This window comes from Artemia sp. Qi Xiang Cuo, chromosome 8, assembly GCF_049724085.1.
Source record: "Artemia sp. Qi Xiang Cuo chromosome 8, ASM4972408v1, whole genome shotgun sequence".
NCBI lineage: Eukaryota > Metazoa > Arthropoda > Branchiopoda > Anostraca > Artemiidae > Artemia > Artemia sp. Qi Xiang Cuo.
The window spans coordinates 63,921,392-63,946,573 of NC_142801.1; the positions used below are offsets into that span (position 1 = coordinate 63,921,392).

General features: G+C 35.7%; 1 protein-coding gene across 1 annotated transcript in view; it reads left to right on the plus strand.

Moving 5' to 3' along the window:
• LOC148949689 (uncharacterized) overlaps positions 1–25,182 on the plus strand; it is a 174,252-nt gene that overhangs the window by 51,592 nt on the left and 97,478 nt on the right. The window contains exon 2 of the mRNA XM_089092756.1: positions 10,846–11,018. Coding sequence (XP_088948882.1) covers positions 10,846–11,018 — 173 coding nt within the window. The remainder of the gene's footprint in view (positions 1–10,845; positions 11,019–25,182) is intronic.

Genomic DNA, 25,182 nt, shown 5'->3' on the forward strand with positions numbered 1-25,182 from the left:
TTGATATTGCAATTTTACTGCAAAGTTTAGCGCTCTGAAAACGTGGAAAAATGTCTTATAAATTGGCAAAATGACGAAATTTGACTATATGAACATACCCTTCAGTATTCAGATCTGATAAACGTTAAAACACATAATCGTCTGACATTGCAACTTTAATGCAAAGTTTAGCGCTCTGAAAACGTAGGAAAACATCTAGTAAATTTAGAAAATGATGAAATTTGACTGAATGAACATACCATTTAGTATTCAGATCTGATAAACTTAAAACCCCATAAATATTTGATATTGCAACTTTACTGCAAAGCTAAGCGCTCTGAAAACGTGGGAAAACGTCTATTAAATTGACAAAATGATGAAATTTGACTGAATGAACATACCATTCAGTATTCGGATCTGATAAACTTAAAACCAAATAAATATTTGATATTGCAACTTTACTTCAAAGTTTAGAGCTCTGAAAACGTGGAAAAATGTCTTATAAATTGGCAAAATGACGAAATTTGACTATATGAACATACCATTCAGTATTCAGATCTGATAAACGTTAAAACACATAATCGTCTGACATTGCAACTTTAATGCAAAGTTAACCGCGCTGAAAACGTGGGAAAACATCTTATAAATTGGCAAAATGATGATATTTGACTAAATGAACATACCATTCAGTATTCACATCTGATAACTTAAAAACACATAAACCTTTGATATTGCAACTTTACTGATAAGTTTAGCGCTCTGAAAACGAGAGAAAACCTTCAATTAATTTGGCAAAATGATGAAATTTGACTAAATGCACATACCATTCAGTATTCACATCTGATAACCTTAGAAACACATAATCGTCTGACATTGCAACTTTACTGCAAAGTTTAGCGCTCTGAAAACGTAGGAAAACATCTAGTAAATTGATAAAATGATCTAATCTGATTGAATGAACATACCATTCAGTATTCAGATCTGATAAACGTTAAAACACATAATCATCTGACATTGCAACTTTAATGCAAAGTTAACCGCTCTGAAAACGTGGGAAAACGTCTTATAAATTGGCAAAATGATGATATTTGACTAAATGAACATACCATTCAGTATTCACATCTGATAACTTAAAAACACATAAACCTTTGATATTGCAACTTTACTGATAAGTTTAGCGCTCTGAAAACGTGAGAAAACCTTCAATTAATTTGGCAAAATGATGAAATTTGACTAAATGCACATACCATTCAATATTCAGATCTGATAACCTTAAAAACACATAATCGTCTGACATTGCAACTTTACTGCAAAGTTTAGCGCTCTGAAAACGTAGGAAAACATCTAGTAAATTGACAAAATGATGAAATTTGATTGAATGAACATACCATTTAGTATTCGGATCTGATAAACTTAAAACCACATAAATATTTGATATTGCAACTTTACTGCAAAGTTTAGCGCTCTGAAAACGCGGGAAAACGTCTTATTAATTGGCCAAATAATGAAATTTGACTAAATGAACATACTATTCAGTATTCAGATCTGATAAACTTAAAACACATAAACGTTTGATTTTGCAACTTTACTGCAAAGCTAAGCGCTCTGAAAACGTGGGAAAACGTCTATTAAATTGACAAAATGATGAAATTTGACTGAATGAACATACCATTCAGTATTCGGATCTGATAAAATTAAAACCAAATAAATATTTGATATTGCAACTTTACTGCAAAGTTTAGCGCTCTGAAAAAGTGGAAAAACGTCTTATAAATTGGCAAAATAACGAAATTTGACTATATGAACATACCATTCAGTATTCAGATCTGATAAACGTTAAAACACATAATCGTCTGACATTGCAACTTTAATGCAAAGCTAACCGCTCTGAAAACGTGGGAAAACGTCTTATAAATTGGCAAAATGATGATATTTGACTAAATGAACATACCATTCAGTATTCACATCTGATAACTTAAAAACACATAAACCTTTGATATTGCAACTTTAATGATAAGTTTAGCGCTCTGAAAACGTGAGAAAACCTTCAATTAATTTGGCAAAATGATGAAATTTGACTAAATGCACATACCATTCAGTATTCAGATCTGATAACCTTAAAAACACATAATCGTCTGGCATTGCAACTTTACTGCGAAGTTTAGCGCTCTGAAAACGTAGGAAAACATCTAGTAAATTGACAAAATGATGAAATTTGACTGAATGAACATACCATTCAGTATTCGGATCTGATAAACTTAAAACCAAATAAATATTTGATATTGCAACTTTACTGCAAAGCTAAGCGCTCTGAAAACGCGGGAAAACGTCTTATAAATTGGCCAAATAATGAAATTTGACTAAATGAACATACCATTCAGTATTCAGATCTGATAAACTTAAAACACATAAACGTTTGATGTTGCAACTCTACTGCAAAGCTAAGCGCTCCGAAAACGTGGGAAAACATCTATTAAATTGACAAAATGATGAAATTTGACTGAATGAACATACCATTCAGTATTCGGATCTGATAAACTTAAAACCAAATAAATATTTGATATTGCAACTTGACTGCAAAGCTAAGCGCTCTGAAAACGCGGGAAAACGTCTTATAAATTAGCCAAATAATGAAATTTGACTAAATGAACATACCATTCAGTATTCAGATCTGATAAACTTAAAACACATAAACGTTTGATGTTGCAACTTTACTGCAAAGCTAAGCGCTCTGAAAACGTGGAAAAACGTCTATTAAATTGACAAAATGATGAAATTTGACTGAATGAACATACCATTCAGTATTCGGATCTGATAAACTTAAAACCAAATAAATATTTGATATTGCAACTTTACTGCAAAGTTTAGCGCTCTGAAAACGTGGAAAAACATCTTATAAATTGGCAAAATGACGAAATTTGTCTATATGAACATACCCTTCAGTATTCAGATCTGATAAACGTTAAAACACATAATCGTCTGACATTGCAACTTTAATGCAAAGTTAACCGCTCTGAAAACGTGGGAAAACGTCTTATAAATTGGCAAAATGATGATATTTGACTAAATGAACATACCATTCAGTATTTACATCTGATAACTTAAAAACACATAAACCTTTGATATTGCAACTTTACTGATAAGTTTAGCGCTCTGAAAACGTGAGAAAACCTTCAATTAATTTGGCAAAATGATGAAATTTGACTAAATGCACATACCATTCAGTATTCAGATCTGATAACCTTAAAAACACATAATCGTCTGACATTGCAACTTTACTGCAAAGTTTAGCGCTCTGAAAACGTAGGAAAACATCTAGTAAATTGACAAAATGATGAAATTTGATTGAATGAACATACCATTTAGTATTCGGATCTGGTAAACTTAAAACCACATAAATATTTGATATTGCAACTTTACTGCAAAGTTTAGCGCTCTGAAAACGCGGGAAAACGTCTTATAAATTGGCCAAATAATAAAATTTGACTAAATGAACATACCATTCAGTATTCAGATCTGATAAACTTAAAACACATAAACGTTTGATGTTGCAACTTTACTGCAAAGCTAAGCGCTCTGAAAACGTGGGAAAACGTCTATTAAATTGACAAAATGATGAAATTTGACTGAATGAACATACCATTCAGTATTCGGATCTGATAAACTTAAAACCAAATAAATATTTGATATTGCAACTTTACTGCAAAGTTTAGCGCTCTGAAAACGTGGAAAAACGTCTTATAAATTTGCAAAATGATGAAATTTGACTAAATGAACATACCATTCAGTATTCACATCTGATAAACTTAAAACACATAAACGTTTGATATTACAACTTTACCGCAAAGTTTAGCGCTTTGAAAACGTGGGAAAACATCTAATAAATTGGCGAAATGATGAAATTTGACTGAATGAACATACCAATCGGTACTCAGATCTGAAAAATTTAAAAACACATAATCGTCTGACATTACAACTTTACTCCAAAGTTTAGCGCTCTGAAAACGTGGGAAAACGTCTAATAAATTGGCAAAATGATGAAATTTGACTGAATGAACATTAAGTATTCAGATCTGCTAAACTTAAAACCACATACAAATTTTATATTGCAAATTTAATGCAAAAGTTTAGCACCCTGAAATCTTGGGAAAATGTCTAATAAATTGGCAAGATGATGAAATTTGATTGAATAAACAGACTATTCAGTATTCCGAACTGATAAACTTAAAAACACATAAACGTTAACGTCTAATAAATTGGCGAAATGATGAAATTTGACTGAATGAACATACCATTCAGTATTCAGATCTGATAAACTTAAAAACACATAAACTTCTGATATTGCAACTTTACTGCAAAGCTTGGCTCTTTTGTTGTAAAAGGGCGAAAAGGCCCGTTTACGTTGGGATTGTACGCGGGCTGCACTTTGGTCACAGGTCATTACACTATAGTCTAGTAATGTAGGTATGCTATAATAAGTAGAGTACAGCTACATTATTTATATACATATATTTTAGGTTTAAAAATAAAACTCTTAATGCATATTTTTACTACGTTTACTGTAGTTAATACAATCAAAGATATTTTCGTAGTTGCATTTAACTTGCAAGTTTTTTTACATTAGCTTTTATTTTTGTAGCAGAGACGTGAAATATTGCGTCTAAATGCATGTCCGATAACCGATAACAGTATTTGTTTTTTAGATAATTCAGAATTGAAAAAGTTTGCCCACAAATATATGTAGTAACAAACAAAGAAATTAAAATAAATATATAATATAATATAAGTTGGGCGCAAAACCCCTCTTCCTTCCCAAGGCCAGAACAAAATTCGCACTTTACTGAAAAAATATAAATGTTTTTACTTTTATAACTTTAATAAATCAAATAATATTAACATTTCGATTACTAAATATCAGTAAATGTATATTAAACTGAAAATGCACTTTCATTTGTATTTTTTCAGTAAAGTGCAAATTTTGTTCTGGCCCTGGGAAGGCATAGGGGTTTTGCGCCCAACTTATGTTAATTTCTGCTCGTTTTGAGTTTGATTCTGTTAATTATTGTAATTTCTGTTCGTTTTGGGTTTCATTTATTTATTGATGCTGATTTGTGGTAGTTTCATGCTTGGTAGATTATTTGATTTTATTTTTGCTCATTTTCTGTTTAATGGAGTTCTTTACTTTTCTTTGAAAAAGTTATCTTGTGGAAAAAGTTTTTTAAGTAATTTATGTTCGTTTTATATCGACATAGTCTTTTTAGGGAAAAAGAAAATAATACTTCAAATCTTTTCGTTTTTTAAGACTTTATAGTTTGGACTGCTATTTGTATGCTGGAGGAAAATTTTCAGCAATTTTTAACAACATATACTCTTTTAAAAATCTGGACACAAATAGTACTGTTTAATTTAGTTTCATACCTCCTCTAGTTGACCTGAAATGGAAAACCTGATACCATTCGCAAAAAATTCTGTCTTTTTTCTTTGATAGCTTGGATACACTTCCGCTTTTTTGATTTGTTTAAATTTTAAGAGCAGAAATGGGTGGGTTGGCGTGGGAGGGTGGGAGTGGAAGAGGGATTATTTGCCCTCAACTCACTTTCGTCTATTAAAAAGTGCATCAGCACTTTCTATTTTCAATCGAATGAGCCCTTTTCGAAGTTCCCACGACAACTTCTTCGATACGAAGTGCCCTGGTCTAAACAACAACAACGACAAAAAATAATACATTATTCCCATTTCGATCTTTACTATAAAAATGTCAAGCCTTCCAAACACTGTCGACTATTAAAAAGGGCACTAGGCGTTTCGATTTCCAATCGAATGAGCCCTTTTGGAACAGACAACGCTTTCTATAAACACCTTATATGCCCCAGGGCATAAATTACAACCCTTACCCTAAGGTCTGTGAGGGTGGTTGTCATCCTTAAAACCCTTGCCCTGAGGGTTGTGGGGGAGTGTCCTCCTCTTTACTTACTCCCCGTTTCTTGTCTCGTTCTCGAGTGTCACCGTTCTTTACTTAGGCAGTGCGATCGTGCTGCCTATGATTTATTCAACAACTTTCTATATAAACCTTATATACCCCCAGGGCATAACTTAAAACCCTTGCACTGAGGGCTCCGAGGGGATATGATCCTAAAAGACCTAATTTCCAGAACATTCAACTACGTTGAACAAAATGGATATCCCAAAATTTTGATTGGATATTTTTTGGAAAATGGTCGGCGTGAGAGGGGCGTTGGTCGCTATCCAATCACTTTCAACTATTAAAAAAGACACTAGCCCTTTCACTTTCCAATTGATTGAGCCCTTTTGAATTTTCTACAACAACGCTTTCAATAAAAACTTTATATGCCCCAGGGTAAAACTTACAACCCTTGCCCTGAGGGCTGTGGGGGGAGGGGCTGTCATCCTTAACGACCTAATTTCCAAAACTTTCAACCACGTTGAATAAAATGGCTATCTAAAAATTTTGATTGGATGTATTTGGGGAAAAGGTGGGCGTGAGTGGAGGGTTAGTTGCCCTCAAATCACTTTCGACTATTAAAAAGGGTACTATCCTTTTGAATTTCAAATCGAATGAGCCCTTTTTCAAGTTTCTACGACAAAGATTTAAATAAAACCTTATATGCCCCCAGGGCATAACTTATAATCTTTGCCCTGAGGGTTGTGGGGGAGTGTCCTCCTCAAAAAAATATTTTCTATCTGGAAATCAACTACGCTGAACAAAATGGCTATCTCAAAATTTTTATTGGATGTGTTTGGGGGAATGATGGGCGTGGGGGGTCTAGTTGCCCTCAAATCAATTCGACTATTAGAAAGGGTACTAGCCCTTTGAATTTACAATCGAATGAGCTTTTTTGGAAGTTTCTACGACAACCCCTTCTTTAAAAACCTTATATACCCCAGGGCATAACTTAAAACCCTTGCCCTGAGGGCTATGGGGCAGTGTCCTCCTCAAAAACATATTTTCTATTTGGAAATCAACTAAGCTAAACAAAATGGTTATCTCAAAATTTTAATTGGATGTGTTTGGGGAAATGATGGGCCTGGGGGGGGGGGGGCTAGGTGCCCTCCAATCACTTTTGACTATTAAAAATGCCACTAGCCCTTTGAATTTCTAGTCGAATGAGCCTTTTTTTGAAGTTCCTAAGACAGCGCCTTCTATAAAAACCTTATATGCCCCAGGGCATAACTTAAAACCCTTGCCCTGAGGGCTGTGGGGGAGTGTCCTCCTCAAAAACATATTTTCTATTTGGAAATCAACTATGCTAAACAAAATGGTTATCTCAAAGTTTTAATTGGATGTGTTTGGGGAAATGATGGGCCTGGGGGGGGGGGGGGCTAGTTGCCCTCCAATCACTTTCGACTATTAAAAAGGGCACTAGCCCTGTGAATTTCTAGTCGAATGAGCCTTTTTTTGAAGTTCCTACGACAGCGCCTTCTATAAAAACCTTATATGCCCCCAGGGCATAACTTAAAACCCTTGCCCTGTGGGCTGTGGGGGAGTGTCCTCCTTAAAAACATATTTCCTATCTAAAATCAACGACGCTGAACAAAATGGCGATTTCAAAATTTTGATTGGATGTCTTTGGGGAAATGATGGGCGTGGGAAGGGCTAGTTGCCCTCCAATCACTTTTGACTATTAAGAAGGGAACTAGCCCTTTGAATTTCCAATCGATTGAGCCTTTCTTTGAAGTTTCTATGACAACCCCTTCTTTAAAAACCTTATATGCCCCTAGGACAAAACTTAAAACCCTTGCCCCGAGGGCTGTGGGGGAGTGTCCTCCTCAAAAACATATTTTCTATTTGGAAATCAACTACGCTGAACAAAATGGCTATCTCAAAATTTTGATTGGATGTGTTTGGAGGAATAATGGGCGTGGGAGGGGGGGGGGGCTAGTTGCCCACCAATCACTTTCGACTATTAAAAAGGGTATTAGCCCTTCGAATTTCCAATCGAATGAGCCTGTTTTGAAGTTTCTAAGACAACACCTTCTATAAAAACCTTACATGCTCCCTTAAAATAGCTTAAAACCCTTGCCCTGAGGGTTGTGGGGGAGTGTCCTCCTAAAAAACATATTTTATATCTGGAAATCAACAACGCTGAATAAAATGGCTATCTCAAAATTTTGATTGGATGTGTTTGGGGGAATGACGGCCGTGAGGGGGGGGGGGGGGGCTAGTTGCCCTCCAATCACTTTCGACTATTAAAAGGGCGCTAGCCCTTTGAATTTCCTATCGAATGAGCCAATTTTGAAGTTTCTACGACAACGCCTTCTATAAAATCCTTATGTGCCCTCAGGGCATAACTTCAAATCCTTGCCATGAGGGTTGTGGGGGAGTGTCCTCCTCAAAAACATTTTTTGTATGTGGAAATCAACTACGCTGAACAATTTGGTTATCTCAAAATTTTGATTGGATGTTTTTGGGGGAATGATGAGCGTGGGGGGGGTAGTTGCCTTCCAATCACTTTCGACTATTAAAAAGGGCACTAGCCCTTTGAGTTTACCATCGAATGAGCCTGTTTTGAAGTTTCTACAACAATACCTTCTATAAAAACCCTATATGCCCCCAGGGCATAACTTAAAACCCTTGCCCTGAGGGTTGTGGGGGAGTGTCCTTCTCAAAAACATATTATTTATCTGGAAATAAACTACGCTGAACAAAATGGCTATCTCAAAACTTTGATTGGGTGTGTTTGGGGGAATGATGGGCGTGGGGGTGCTAGTTGCCCTCAAATCACTTTCGATTATGAAAAAGGGTACGAGCTCTTTGAATTTCCAATCGAATGAGCCTGTTTTGAAGTTTCTACGACAACGCCTTCTATAAAAACTTTTATGCCCCCAGGGCATAACTTAAAACCCTGGCCCTGAGGGTTGTGGTGGAGTGTCCTCCTAAAAACCATATTTTCTATCTGGAAATCAGCTACGCTGAACAAAATAGTTATCTCAAAATTTTGATTGGATGTGCTCGGGGGATTGATGGGCGGGGGGGTGGCGCGAGTTGCCCTTAAATCACTTTCGACTATTAAAAAGGGTACTAGCTTTTTGAATTTCCAATCGAATGACCATGTTTTGAAGTTTCTGCGACAACGCCTTCTATAAAAACCTTTATGGCCCCAGGCCATATCTTAAAACCCTTGCCCTGAGGATTGTGGCGGAGTGTCCTCCAAGAAAACATATTTTTTATCGGGAAATCAGCTACGCTGAACAAAATAGCTATCTCAAAATTTTGATTGGATGTGTTTGGGGGAATGATGAGCGTGGGTGGCGGCTAGTTGCCCTCCAATCACTTTCGACTATTAAAAGGGGCACTAGCCACTCCAATTTCCAATCGAATGAGCCCTTTTCGAAGGTTCTACGACAGCTCCTTCAATACGAAGTGCCCGGGTGGAGAAAAAACACATTGCCCGGGTGGAAAAAAAACACTAATTGCATAAGTAGTAGTTGTAGCAGCCCTCAAGGGTTCAATTTATGGCTTTCAGCTGTTTTTTGGATATTGTTCATATGCCCTTTTGACACCCTGCATGTTTAGAGTACATATTGATTTTCTTCAATATACTTGGCAATATTCCTTGATAGTTTCGCCTATGTCCTTAGCCACTCCATATATATATATATATATATATATATATATATATATATATATATATATATATATATATATATATATATATATATATATATATATATATATATATATATATATATATATATATATATATATATATATATATATATATATATATATATATATATATATATATATATATACATTTATATACATATTTCGACATCCATATTTAGTTATAAATCTCACTCAAGAGGTCCCTAAGTTTCAACTTAACACCTTTATTCGTGTCCTAAGATTCCGTAATATGTCCTAATGACAAAGCTGGACGGACACAGAGTCTTTTGATTTAGTTCAACATCCCCAATAATATGCTCTGAAAGTTCCAACGTACCCCCCTTTTTTTCCTGGGATATTGCACATACACCCTTTTTGATAATCTGGATATGTATTTTGTACCTTTTGATTTAGTTTTACTCCCCCTTAGTTTCCCTGAAAGTGAAAACTTAATAACTATTCTGTTCCTGAGATATTGTATTCATGCTCCTTTGACAACCTGGATGTACTTAAACCCTTTTGAAAATCTAAATACCCTCGATTTTGTAGATGGGTTTTAACTGGTACATGCTGGGAAATGTCCAAGTGTTTACCATATTTTCCCGTCCCACTATGTACCAGATGACACCCATCTGCAGAATCAAGCGTTGTTTTTTCTTCTGAATATTTCGCCACAAGATGACAACCTAATTTGGCTTTTATTTGGTATCCCAAGCGCTAAATTTTACTAAACTAAAATAGAATAAACAAATAAAATCCAAAGACAAAGCGTTTTTTGGCGCGTATTTCCCAAACTTTGAGAAAGGTTTGCTGGAAAACAAAAATTGTTACATACCAAAACAATTGGTCTGGACTGGATAGTTGAAAATCAAACTATCTGTGCTAGATGAGGCTTAGGGATTTTTTCGAGAATGCTGTATGGCAGAATGCTAGATGGCCACCCCTTTCACTTCGTTGTGTATTGTTATGATTAGTAATATAGTTCGTCAGGTACGTTGTGGCGAGGGGCTTGCGGGTCGCACCAATACGCCTTGCGGGCCACATGCGGTCCGCGGGCCGTGGGTTGCCGACCCATGGTATATATGAAAGGCAAATTTATTAAGTTTATGTTCTACCTAGCAAACTAATCAAAATACTAAAATTTTACCCAAGGTCAAGCTTTTATAGTTTGGCTGGTTATTCAGTAGACTACACAGAAACATAAAAACAATGCATATTTATATTTTTCACTGTTATAGTTAGTTTGACTGTTGTTTTTGCTGACGTGGATCCCAGTAGCGGTGATCTTGCAGAGGATGATCTGACTTTTGTCTGTTTCGAAGAAAACTCATATTGCATACCAAAATCATTGTGTCTATTTCAGAATGCTTCTCAAGATTACGAGGTTCCAACTAAACAGGATCCTGGCCAGGTATCTCTTTTTAAACTTTTAGCGAAGCTCTTATAAATCAATAAGAACCAAAGGAACTTACTAGAGTGAACCTTGATCTTCACACCCACCCCATAACCCAAAGATTAAACTGTCTTCTGCAATTGTCGTACAACTCTCCTGTTTTTTTTTTTTTGTTTTTTTTTTAATAAAAATTTTCCCTAATTCCAAACCAGTAGCTTCTTGTGCAAATATGTGTGTGTGAAGTTACTAAAAGGCATAACAGGCCGTTCATGATGATGTAAGTAAAGAGCAATCTTGTAAATAGCGGCCAAAAAATTAAAAAAAACAATCGTATATCTGACCCCCCCTGAGAAAAACAATCGTATTTTGAAAAAAAAAACAATCGTGGAGTTGATGTCCCCTGAATGTTTAGTTTTGTTATATGGTGGTCTTCTCTGCGCTATGACTCCCAGGCCTCAGGTATGGTCTCTTTTTAATTTTATATGTTGTTTGGCGATTGATTTCTTTTTTATGGTTGTTTTATATTTTTTTTTCTCTCATTCCCCCTTGTATCCCTGGCCATGGATCCTTTCGAGGGGGATTAGGAGTGTTGTGATTGGATTGTGTATGTATTGTGAAATAAAAACTCTGAACTCTGACAGCCTCATGTCCATAACAATAATTTTGCTTTCATATTGATTCCAGATATACAAAATATATTAACTTTGAAGTTGTCTACTAAAAATTAGTGACAAAGACTCTCTAAGGCTTAATGGCTAATCAATTTTATGTGCTTTATTCCTTGTTTTTTGTTTTAATTTTGTTTGTTTTTTAAATAAATTAAGTCTTTCTCTCAACGGTTATTAGAACTAACGAAATATTGGGATTTTTGGAAAAAAGCGAGGAGGACACCTTTTAAAATGTTCGCGCTTAGTATTGAGATAAAAAATTCTTTTAAGTGTTTTCACTTTTTAAACTTAAGAAATCAAAAATTAATTAAAATTTTAAACAATAAATATCAGCATATGTATACTAAACTGACAATGCACATTTTTTTCAGTAAATTCATTTGAATTTTTTTCAGTGAAGTACAAATTATATTCTGGCTTTTAGAAATAGGGTTTAGAACCCTACTCATATTAATTTCTGTCCGTTTTGGTTTTGACTGTTATTTATTTTATTTTCTATTTGTTTTGGGTTTCATGTTTATTGATACTGATTTTTGGTAGTTGTATGCATGGTCGATTATTTGATTTTTGTTCATTTTTGGTTTAATGGAGTTCTTTACTTTTTTTGAAAAACTTATTTTGTAGAAATATTGGGATTTTTGGAAAAAAGCGAGGAGGACACCTTTTAAAAGGTTCGCGCTTAGTATTGAGATAAAAAATTCTTTTAAGTGTCTTCACTTTTATAACCTTAAGAAATCAAAACTAATTAAAATTTTAAACACTAAATATCAGCATATGTCTATTAAACTGACAATGCACATTTTTTTCAGTAAATTCATTTGAATTTTTTTCAGTGAAGTACAAATTATATTTGTACTTCACTTATTTTGTAGAAAACTTATGTGAAAAACTTATTTTGTAAAAAAATTTTTTTTAGTTAATAATATTAAAGAAAAAGTAAAATTGCTCCACAAAGGGTACGTCATCTAGACGGAAATTACACAATCAAAACCAACGTGCATAAAGAAAAATGTAATTTAGTTTCTAGTTGAGTTTTTTGTGGTATTTTCTTTGTTTTTTTTTCTTTCTTTTTTCTTGGGTGATCATATTGAACTTTTGATCATAGGATACAAGAGTAAGGCTGATTTTTGTTTAATTTTAAAGTTCTACGGTAATTTTATAGAAACAAAAGATACCACGCCACGGGAAAGTGCCTATTTCTGCCATTTTGTGCCGTATAGAAAAAGATTCAAACTGAATTAAATAATAAAAAAACAAGTTTTTTCACCTGAAAGTAAGGAACAATATAAAAACTTAAAAAGAACAGAAATTATTATGTATATGAAGGAATGTGGCCCCTCCTCAAGACCTCACTCTTTACGTTAAAATTTCTTATAGAATTTATAAAAAAAAGCCTTATTATTGCAATTACACGGCCCTTGTGCTTCAGGAGCTGTTTTTAAAGAATTTGGACACAAAGTCAAATTTTAGCGTAAAGAGCGAGGTCTTGAGGAGGAGCAATCTTTTTCGTATATGTAATAATTTCTGTTTGTTTTAAGTTTTGTTGTTGCTCCTTAATTTCAGTTGAAAAAACTTATTTTTTTGCTTAATTTCTGATCGTTTTTAAAATAATGCCGGCAAACTCGGCTCCCCTCCATGGAAAATTCCTTCCCCTCACGGAAAATTCCTCCATGGAAAGTTATTTCCACTTTAATTATCCCCCCTCCGCGTCAGGGAATTCCTTCCAGACATTTCTATTCTAGCTGAAAATTCAACCCAGAAAGTTTCCTGCGGACGATTTCGGGTGAAAATTTTCTTAGCTGAATTCCATTTGAAAAATACTTTAATTTCTGATTGTTTTTAAAATCATGCCGGAAACACCCTGCACTGTGGAAAAGTTTTCCCGCAAACCTCCCCTCCCCCCTCCTAGTAGAAAGTTGCCCCCACATAAAGTTTGCTCTAAAAACTTATCCCGTGGAAAACTCTCCTATGGAGAATTTTTCTCGGAGAAAATCCCCCCTCTACTGAAAGATACTCTAGATAATTCTAAACCAGTAAAATTTCCCCCGGACCACTCCTCTTAACATTTCCACATGTAAATTTGAAAGTAAAACAATTAATAATAACTTTGTATAGGACTTTTGGCAAATCCCCCGAGTGCAAAATTCCCCCTGTAGAGTCCATCTCCAGAAAAATGCCTTCCTGACGAAAAATTCACCCCGTTGAAAATCACCACGTCGGGAATTCTCCCCCCTCCCCCAAAAAAAAGAAATGTCGGTATAATTCCGAATAACACATACTGTACGTTAACAATTGGCAAACTTCATGACTTACAGACCTTTCCCCAGGGGCTGTAGAGGGGGGGGGGGTCACGTTATAACCAGAAGCATAGTTACTTGGCTCTTGAACTATGCTAAATCAAATGGCTATCTCAAAATTTTGAAAATTTTGATCGGTCAAATTTGAGTCAAAAAGGAGGTGGGAGGGGAGCTAGTTGCCTTTCAATCTTGTCGGTCACTGAAAAAAGGCACTAGAACGTTTAATTTCCATCAGAATGAGTCCTTTCCCGATATTCTAGGACTACTTGCTCGATGTGATCATCCCTGGGGGAAACAAAATAAAATAATAAATAAATATGCATCCGTGATCTTTCTTCTGGCAAAAAAACACAAAATTCCCCATTTTTGCAGAGGGGAGCTTGAAAATTCTACATTCTCGGATACATTGAATTTCATGGTGTAATTTTTATTACGGTTCCTTGAGTTTTAAGGGGTGTTTTCCCCCTTTATGAAAATCAAGCAAATTTTCTCAGGCTTGTAGCTTCGGATGGGTTACACTAAACTTAATAAATCTTATATACTTGGAATCAGCGCGATAAACCAAATCTTTTGGTATATCTGTTAACATCAAAATATCCGTTTTGATACTAATAGGACTCCGAACAAAACGAGGACTCCATTTTTTAGATTTGTCGGCTACTATTGAGCCGTTTCGGTCCTTACTTACAGTTCGTTACCACTAACTGTTTGATAAAAAAATGTAATAGCACCTAGCAAAATTTGGAGAAAGCCGATGGATTCAAAACTATTGAAAAGGGTGTGCATGTAACTGAACCCGTTCAGCTGAACCTAATTAACTAAGCCTCGTTCAATTGACCCCCCTTTAACTCAACCCCAACTTAACTAAAACTGTTTAATTCATCCTTTATTCAACTCAACCCCGTGCACTTCAACTCTCATGTAACTCAAGTCCATTTAACACAACTCCCATTCAATTCGATCCTGTTTAACTTAGCCCATTGAAGTCAGCCCCCTCGCAGTTAAATCTCCTTTTAACTCAAACCCTATTTAGGCAATAGCCGAACTTAATCAAAGGGTTGAATTGCACGGGAGTTGAACGGGATATGAGTTAAACAGGAGTTGAGTGAAACGGTGGTTGAGCTAAAACTTGGGCTGAGTGAAACGAGGGTTAAGTTGCATGAAAGTTGAATTAGACGGAGCTGAGTTAAACTAGGATTGAGTTATACGGGGGTTGAATTGAATAGGACTGTGTTACGTGGGGGTTGAGTTGCTTGGTGGTTTATTTGAATTCAGGGTTGAGTTGACTGGAGTTGATTGAATCGCAGTTGCATTAAACGAGGTTATGCCAGACAAGGGGGGTGAGTTAAAAGGCGATTGTGTTAAAGGTGAATTGAGTTAAACGGGGCCGGAGTTGTAATGGGATTGGGCTAAATGGAATCCAGTTCACTGAGTTGAGATGCACGAAGGTTGCGTAAAATGGGTTAAGTCTTAAGGATTTCTGTTAAACGAGTATTTATCAAACAGTTCGTGGTAACGAACTGTAAGTAAGGAGCGACCCGGCTCAATGGTAACCGAAACTCTAAAAACGGAATTTTGATACCAATAGATACATCAAAAGAATCAGATTTTAATTTTGATTTCAAATATATAAGTTTCATCAAGTTTAATCTTACCCATCGAAAGTTAAGCGCCTGAGAAAATTTGGCTGATTTTCGAAAAAGGGGGAAAGACCCCCTAAAAGTTATAGAAACTTAATGAAAATCATACCATCATATTCAGCCTATCAGAGAACCCTACTGTAGAGGCTTTTGAAGCTCCTATCTACAAAAATGTGGAATTTTCCATTTTTTGCCAGAAGAAAGATCACGGATGCGTGTTTATTTGTTTTTTTGTTTGTTTTTTTTTCTTTTTCCCAGCGGTAATCTTATTGACCCAGTTGTCCAAGAATATCGTAGGAGGGCTCATTGGAACGGAAATTAAAAGTTCTAGTGCCCTTTTCAAGTGACCAAAAAATAGAGGGCAACTAGGGCCCCTCCCACGCTTATTTTTTTGTCAAAGTCACCCAATTAAAATTTTGAGACAGCCATTTTGTTCAGCATAGTCGAAAATCTAATAAATATGTCTTTTAGGATGACTTAATCCCCCACAGTTCCCAGGGGAAGGGCTGCAAGTTATGAACTTTGCCCATTGCTTACATATTGTATTGGTTATTGGGAAGTATACAGACATTTTCAGGAAAGATTTTTTCTGATGGGGGGGATGGAGGAGGGGGTTACTCTGGAGAATCTTTCCCTGGAGGATGTTTCTTTGGGGTAAGGGTCATTTCTATGAAGGGGGTGCCGGATTTCCAAGCGTTATTTAAAAAACGATCAGAAATTATATTAAAAAAACAAGTGTTTTCAACTGAAAGTAAGTAGCAACATTAGAACTTAAAACGAACAGAAATTATTAAGTATATGAGGGGGTTCTCCCCCAAGTTAATACCTCACTCTTTACGCTACAGTTTTTTTTAGTGCTTTCAAAAGAGCTAACTATTCTAATTAAACGGCCTTTGTGCTTCAGGAGTTTGTGAATTAAAAAAAAATTTAACTTTTAACGTAAAGAGCGTGGTATTGTTATTTAATAAAATAAAAAAAAAAAGTTTTTTTTAAACTGAAAGTAAGAAGCGACATTAAAACTTAAAACGAACAGAAATTATTCCGTATATGAAAGGGGCTGCCCCCTCCTCAACGCCGCGCTCTTTACGCTAAAGTTTGACTCTGTCTCACAACTTTATTTTTTTAAACATTAAAAAACTTTAGCGTAAAGAGCGAGGCGTTGAGGAGGGGACAGCCCCTTTCATATACGGAATAATTTCTGTTCGTTTTAAGTTTTAAGGTCGCTCCTTACTTTCAGTTTAAAAAACTTGTTTTTTTTTTATATAATTTGTACAGGAACCATTGAAAAGCTAGACTATGCATGTGTAATCTCAATTTCAAAGGAAATATCCCCAAGCGGCGTTATATTGGGTGCCAAACACAAGAGCAGCCCATACGTAGAGAGCGAATATTATAGACCATTCTTTTTTAGGCGGCCTTCGACTGAGTTGATTTACTTGCGAATTCTTTCGATATGTAGTGCATTTTTTTGTCACGGGTTATAAATAAAATTGTGATGATGACGATGATCATAAGGTTGCACACCAACTTTCAGGGGGAAGCGTAAAAGAAAATTTCAAGCGAGATTATCAAAATCAATGAATATTGATAATCTCCTTAACAAGGAACTGGGATTGTACAAATAAAATTTGCTAATTAGCATAACTTATTTTAGCCTTCTGATGCTATGTAGCCATTTGTTATTATTATTATTCTATTTTTTCAGTTTGTTCAAAATCATCAAGATTTTACTTAATAGCGACCTGAAAACAAGGAAGATAAAATTGCTTATTACTTATTAAGTAATATGTCCTAAAATATACTTATTTAATCTTAAAATATACTTGTTAAGATAAAATTACGTATTGCCTCTGGTCTTACTTAAACCCCGAAAATATTTAGAATACCAAGAACACACAAATAAAACATTTTCCCCCTGGCTCCATATTAGATCTATCGTAAATTGTTAAAGAACCAATGCTTTGATGTGTATATTTTGTATGGATTATTCTGGGCCAGTTAAGTTAAGTTTTTGAGGAGGGTTTAGTTGCAGCTGAATATGTAAATGAATAATCAGAGAACCCTACTGTAGAATTCTGAAGCTCCTATATCCAAAAATGTACATCTCTTTTCGCAGGGGTGATCGTTTCGACCCAGTGGTTCTAGAACGTTGCGATAGAGCTCATTCGAACGGAAATTAAGAGTTATAGACCCTTTTTAAGTGACCAAAAAAATTGGAGGGCAACTAGGCCCCCTCCCACGCTTATTTTTCCCAAAGTGACCGGATCAAAATTTTTAGATAGCCATTTGTGCAGCATAATCGAAAACTGTAATAACTATTTCTTTGGAGACGACTTAATCCCCCACAGTCTCCGGGGGAAAGGCTGCAAGTTATGAAGTTTGCCCGTTGTTTACATATAGTATTGGTTCTTAGGAAGTATAAAGAAGTTTTCAAGGGGATTTTTCTTCTTTTTTGGAGGGGGGGGGGGTCTTACGTGGGAGGATCTTTCCATGGAGGAATTTTTCATGGGGGAAGAGAATTTCCAAGAAGATCCATATATACGTAATAATTTCTGGATTTTCCAGCATTATTTAAAATACAATCAGAGACTAAATTAAAAAAAACAAGCTTTTTCAACTGAAAGTTAGGAGCTACATTAAAACTTAAAGCGAACAGAAATTATTACGTATTTGAAGGGTTTTGTCTTCGCGTCAATACCTCGCTCTTTACGCTAAAGTATTTTTTAGTAATTTAAAAAGTATTTTCAAAATATTTATTCTAATTAAACGGCCTATGTGATTTAGGGATCAGTCTCTAATAATAGGAACAAAATTCGTTTAGCGTAAAGAGCGAGGTATTGACGAAGGGGTGAGCCCCCTCATGTACGTAATAATTTATGTTTGTTTTAAGTTATAATGTAGCTGCCTACTTTCAGTTGAAAAAAATCGTTGTTTTTTTATTCGACATTGGTTTACTTTGGTTTTGAGATAATTATGGTTTTTTGCACAACATTAAATCTATAATACAAGAACAGACACATACGTCGTCTGAAGGCATCTCAGTTTAATAATCAAACTTTTTCAATGTAATGATTTGCAGGCAGAACTTTTATTTCGCTCTACTGCTAAGTATGTGGAAATTTGCCAAAGAATATAGCTCGTATTGCGCTTTATTTTATAACATATCCATGTGGGGGTTCTTAATTTTAGGTTGAGGAAAAAAAAGACTTTTAAAGTATTCACAGAGTTTTAGTTTTTATGAAAAAACTTATTCTTGTAGGTAGAATTCATTAGAATTGAAAAAAAAATTCAATTGTACCCCCCCCCCCAAAAAAACCTTCTATTGAGACAAAATTTAGCTACAGACTATGTACAAGGTTGAAGAATTGAATATTGAAACGGAAGTGACCCCAAAGATATGATTCATAAAAAATTTTTATATTATTGCCTATAGGGGGGGATAGCGGCTATCATTTTTAAATGATACTACCCCAATTTCTTCTTAATTTAAAGCAGGGATGTCAAAAAGTTTTTTTTTTATTTATTTAAAGCGGAGACGGAAGAAAATGATATCGAATTCCCTGGGCAACCATAGAAATATTTTGACAGACCCAGGGCCCCCCAACTTGTTCATTGTCTTGGATATTTTTGGATATTTTACACATCTGAAAGTGGGATGAATTCTGTTCCCACTTTTGGATAATGATCACGACAAAACATAAAAAAAAATTCTTTCATTGTCATTGGAGAAATTCCGAATTTAACTTGATAGTTGTGCTTTTTTTTATGCAATTTGAAGTTCTTCTAATATAAGGTATTTACAAGCTATTTACAAGTGAGAATTATAATTTTCACTAAAAGTTTTTTTTTCATTGTGATTGAAGTGTTTCACCTGCATTAAGTATTTTTCAATTTGATAAATTTACTCCTTTTAGATGCAGTTTATAATTTAACTGATAATAGGTATTTATTAGTTTCTAGTTTGGAATGAATCCCCAAAAGAAAAAAACGAATAATATCCAAAAGACCAGCCCAAAGCAATCCAAAAAACCAACAGTTCAGCATTCGTCTACATGACCCCCGCCACCAGCCGCCAGCCTTCCCTTATTGGAGCGGCACCGGGGTCTAGTCGTATAAACTTCAAAAGGGGCTCAATTGATTGGAAATCAGAAGTTTTAGTGTAAATTTAAGAGTCAAAAGTGAACGGAGGGCAACTAGTCCCACACACCCTCGTTTCTCCAAATGAATCCGATTATAATTTTGAGAAAATTTGTTCAAAATAATCCAAAGATCAGATAACAAATACTCCAGAGTCGACACAACCCTCTAGAGCCTGGGGGAAAGCATTGAAAGTCATGACAGGGGGACATACGTATAAGGTTTTTATGGAAAGGGTGGTCGTATAAACTTTGTAGAAGACTCATTTGACTGGAAATTTGGAGTTTTATGGCCATATTTAGAGCCACAAGTCATCGGAGGGACCCTCCATGGTCTTTATTCTCCAAATACATCCAATGAAAACTTTGAGCTAGTCATTTTGACCAAAATAGTCCAAAGCTCATATAACAATAACTACTGGGTTAACACAACCCCTCAGAGTCTTGGGTAGTTGTTGCAAGTTATGCCTCAGGTGGTGTGTAAGGTGTCCATATAAGGTGTATATGGAATGGATGGTCACATAAACTTAGTTGGAGGCTTATTTGATTGGAAAGTGAAATTTCCAGTTCCCTTTTATAGAGTCAAAAGTGGCTGGAGGGCAACTAGCCCACCTCCACACCATTTTTCCGCAAATGCATCCGATCGAAATTCTAGGATAGCAATATTATGCAAAATATATTCACCAATCAGCATCGATAAATAAATGAAACCCAAAACGAACGGAAATTAAAACAAATAACTCAGTCAAACTCAAAACAAGCAGAAATTAACATAAGTTGGGCTCAAACCCCAAGCTTGTCTTTTGAGATGGCAAGCGTTTAGAATATGATTTTGACTATTTTGGGCTCAAAACCCCTATGCCCTCCCAAGGCCAGATCATAATTTGCACTTAACTGAAAATAAATATAAATATTTTTACTTTTATAACTTTAATAAATCAAATAATATTTACATTTTGATTACTAAATATCAGTAAATGTATATTAAACTGACAATGCACATTCATTTGTATTTTTTTTTTGTCAGTGAAGTCCAAATTATGTTCTGGCCTTGGAAAGGCATAGGGTTTTGAGCCTAACTTATGTTAATTTCCGCTTGTTTTGAGTTTGACTCAGTTATTTATTATAATTTCTGTTCGTTTTGGGTTTAATTTATTTATCGGTGCTGATTTGTGGTAATTTCACGCTTGGTAGATTATTTTATTATATTTTTGCTCATTTTTTGTTTAATGGAGTTCTTTACTTTTCTTTGAAAAACTTGTTTTGTGGAATTTTTTTTTTTTTTTTAATTAATTTCTGTTCGTTTTATATTGACATAGTCTTTTCAGGGAAAAAGAAAATAATACTTAAAATTTTTTCATTTTTTTAAGAATTTATAGTGTGGCCTGCTATTTGTATGCTGGAGAAAAATTTTCAGCAATTTTTATCAACATACACCCTTTAAAAAATTTGGACACAAACAGTAATGTTCAATTTAGTTTCATACCTCCTCTAGTTGACCTGAAATGGAAAACTTGATACCCATTCGCAAAAAAATCTGTTTACTTTCTTTGATAGCTTGGATACACTTTAAGTGTATAACACTTTAAGAACTTTAAGTTATTTTAAGAGCAGAAGTAGCCCCGAAAGTTTGAACATAATACCCTCAGTCGTTCTTGGGATACTGCTGAGATGCCTTACTGGGAATTAACATTATCACAGTGCATTTTGATTTAATCTTATGGCAACATTTAGTTTCTAAACGTAAAGGCAAATGGGAAGTTGGGCGTGGGAGGGGGATTAGTTTCCCTTCAATAACTTTCGACTATCAAAAAGGACATCTGCCCTTATTATTTTTAATCGAATGAGCCCTTTTCGAAGTTCCTACAACAACCCCTTTGATACAAAAAGCCCTGGTCTAAACAACAACAACAACAACAAATTAATTCATTATACCCACATTGATCTTTACTATAAAAATTTCAAGCCTTCCAATCACTTTCAACTATTAAAAAGGGTACTAGGCCTTCCGATTTCCAATCGAATGAGCCCTTTTAAAGTTTCTACGACAACACTTTCTATAAACACCTGATATACCCCCAGGGCATAAATTAAAAACCTTACGCTAAGGGCTGTGAGGATGGTTGTCATCCTCTAAGACTTGACTTCCAGAACTTTCAACTACGTTAAACAAAATGGCTATCTCAAAATTTTTATTGGATGTGTCCGGGAAAATGGTGGGCGTGAGAGGGTCGTTAGTCGCTCTCCAGTCACTTTCAACTATTAGAAAAGGCACTAGCCCTTTCAATTTCCAATCAAATGAACCATTTTGAAGTTTCTAGGACAACGCTTTCAATAAAAAACATTATAACTTACAACCCTTGCCCTGAGGGCTGGGGGGGGGGGGGGTTGTAATCCTCAAAGACCTAATTTCCAGAACTTTCTGCAATGTTAAACAAAATGGCTATCTGAAAATTTTGATTGGATGGGTTTGGGGGATTGGTGGGCGTGAGACGGGGGTTAGTTACCCTCCAATCACTTACAACTATTAAAAATGGCACTAGCCCTCTCAATTTCCAATTGAATGAGCCCCTTTTGAAGTATCTACGACAACGCTATCTATAAAAACCTTATATGCACCCAGGACATAACTTACAACCTTTGCCACTGGGGGCTCTGGGGGCTTTGTCATCCTTAAAAACATAAATTCCAGAACATTCAACTATGTTGAACAAAATGGTTATCTCTAAACTTTGATTGAGTGTGTTTGGGGAAATGGTGGGCGTGAGAGGGGGGTTAATTACTCTCCACTCACTTTCGACTATTAAAAAGGTGAATTTCAATTTCCAATCAAATGGACCCCTTTTGGAATTTCTACAACAACTTTCTATATAAACCTAATATACCCCCATGGCATAACTTAAAACCCTTGCACCGAGGGCCATAATGGAGTTATCATCCTAAAAGACCTAATTTACAGAACTTTCGACAACGTTGAACAAAATGGATATCTCAAAATTTTGAAAGGATGTGTTTGGGAAAATGGTGAGCGTGAGAGGATGTTTAATTGCCCTTCAATTACTTTCAAATATTAAAAGTGCACTAGCCCTTTCAATTTCCAATCGAATGAACCCTTTTTAAAGTTTCTACAACATCGTTTTCTATAAAAACCTTATATTCCCCTAAGGCATAACTTACGATCCTTGCCCTGAGGGCTGTGGGGGATGGAGGGGTTGTCATCCTTAAAGACATAATATCCAAAACTTTCAACAACGTTGAATAAAATGGCTATCTAAAATTTAGATTGGATGTTTTTGGGGAAAAGGTGGGCGTGAGAGGGGGTTAGTTGTCCTCAAATCACTTTCGAGACTATTAAAAAAGGGCACTAGCCCTTTGAATTTCCAATCAAATGAGCCCTTTTTCTTGTTTCTACGACAAAGATTTCAATAAAAACTTATATGCCTTCTGGCAATAACTTATAACCTTTGCCATGAAGACTGGGGGGAATGTTCTAATAAAAGATATTATTTTCTGAACTTTAAACTGCGTGGAACAAAATGGTTATCTCAAAATTTTGATTGGATGTTTTTGGGGAAATGGTGGGCGTGGAATGGGTGTTAGTAGCCTTCCAATCACTTTCAACTATTAAAAAGAACACTAGCCATTTCAATTTCCAATCGAATGAGCCATTTTTGAAGTTTCTACAACAACACATTTCATAAAAACCTTATATGCCCCAAGGGCATAACTTACGACCCTTGCCCTGACGGCTGTGGGGGGGGGGGGGGGTTCATCCTCAAAGAGCTAGTTTCCAGAACTTTCAACTAGGTTGAACAAAATGGCTATCTTAAAATTTTGGATTGGATGTGTTTGGGGAAAAGGTGGGCGTGAGAGGAGGGTTAGTTGCCCTCAAGTCCCTTTCGAGACTATTAAAAAGGGCACTAGCCCTTTGAATTTCCAATCAAATGAGCCCTTTTTCAAGTTTCTACGACAAAGATTTCAATAAAAACTAATATGCCCCAAGGGAATAACTTATAACGTTTGCCCTGAAGACTGTGGGGGGAGTGTTCCTATCAAAGGTATAACTTCCTGAACTTTAAACTGTGCGGAACAAAATGGCTATCTCAAAATTTCGATTGGATGTTTTTGGGGAAATGATAGGCGTAGAAAGAGAATTAGTTGCCTTCCAATCACTTTCGACTATTAAAAAGGGCACTAGCCATTTCAATTTCCAATCGAAAGAGCCATTTTTGAAGTTTCTACAATAACACGTTTCATAAAAACCTTATATGCCCCAAGGGCATAACTTACAGCTCTTGCCCTGACGGCTGTGGGGGGGTTTTCATCCTCAAAGACCTAATTTTCAGAACTTTCAACTAGGTTGAACAAAATGGCTATCTTAAAATTTTGAATTGGATGTGTTTGGGGAAAAGTGGGCGTGAGAGGAGGGATAGTTGCCCTCCAATCACTTTCGACTATTAAAAAGGGCACTAGCCACACCAATTTCCAATCGAATGAGCCTTTTTTGAAGTGTCTACGACAACGCTTTCTTTAAAAACCTTATATGCCCCCAGGGCATAACTTAAGACCCTTGCCCTGAGGGTTGTGGGGGAGTGACCTCCTCAAAAACATATTTTCTATCTGGAAATCAACTACGCTTAACAAAATGGCTATCTAAAAATTTTGATTGGATATTTTTTGGGAAATGGCGGGCGTAGAATGGGTGTTAGTTGCCTTCCAATCACTTTCGACTTTTAAAAAGGGCGCAAGCCGCTCCAATTTTCAATTGAATGAGCCCTTTTCGAAGTTTCTACGGCAACTACTTCAGTACGAAGTGCCCTGGTCTAAGACCAAGAAATAAACAATACATTGTGCCAACATCGTTCTTTACCTAGGCAGCGCTATTGCGCTGCCTATTATAGTCCGAAGATCAGATACCAGAAATTCCAAGGTCGACTTAAATCCCCAGAACCCAGGGAAAACTGCTGTAACTAATGCCACGGAGGGATATAAGATTCTTATGGAAGGTGTGGTCATATAAACTCTGGAGGAGGCTCTTTTGAGTGAAACTTGAAAGTTCTAGTTCACAGTTTTGATTATCAAAAATGATTGGAGGGCAACTTGCCCCCCTACCCTTACCCCCGGTACTTTCTTTTTCCCAAATAAATCTGATCGAAATTTTGAGACAGACAGTTTGTTCACAGTAGCCCAAAAATTATATAACAATACCGGAGTACAAATACGGGATTGACACAACCCCCCCCCCCAGATTCCGGGGACGAGGGTTGTAATTTATGCCCCAGGGGCATACAAGGTTCTTATGGAATTGTGGTTGCATAAACTTTGTTATGTGTTGACAAAGCCCCCCAAAGCCTGGGAGCAAGAGTTGCAAGTTATCTCACAGAACATGTATGGTTCTTTTGAAAGGGATGATCGTATAAACTTTAGAAGAGGTTCATTTG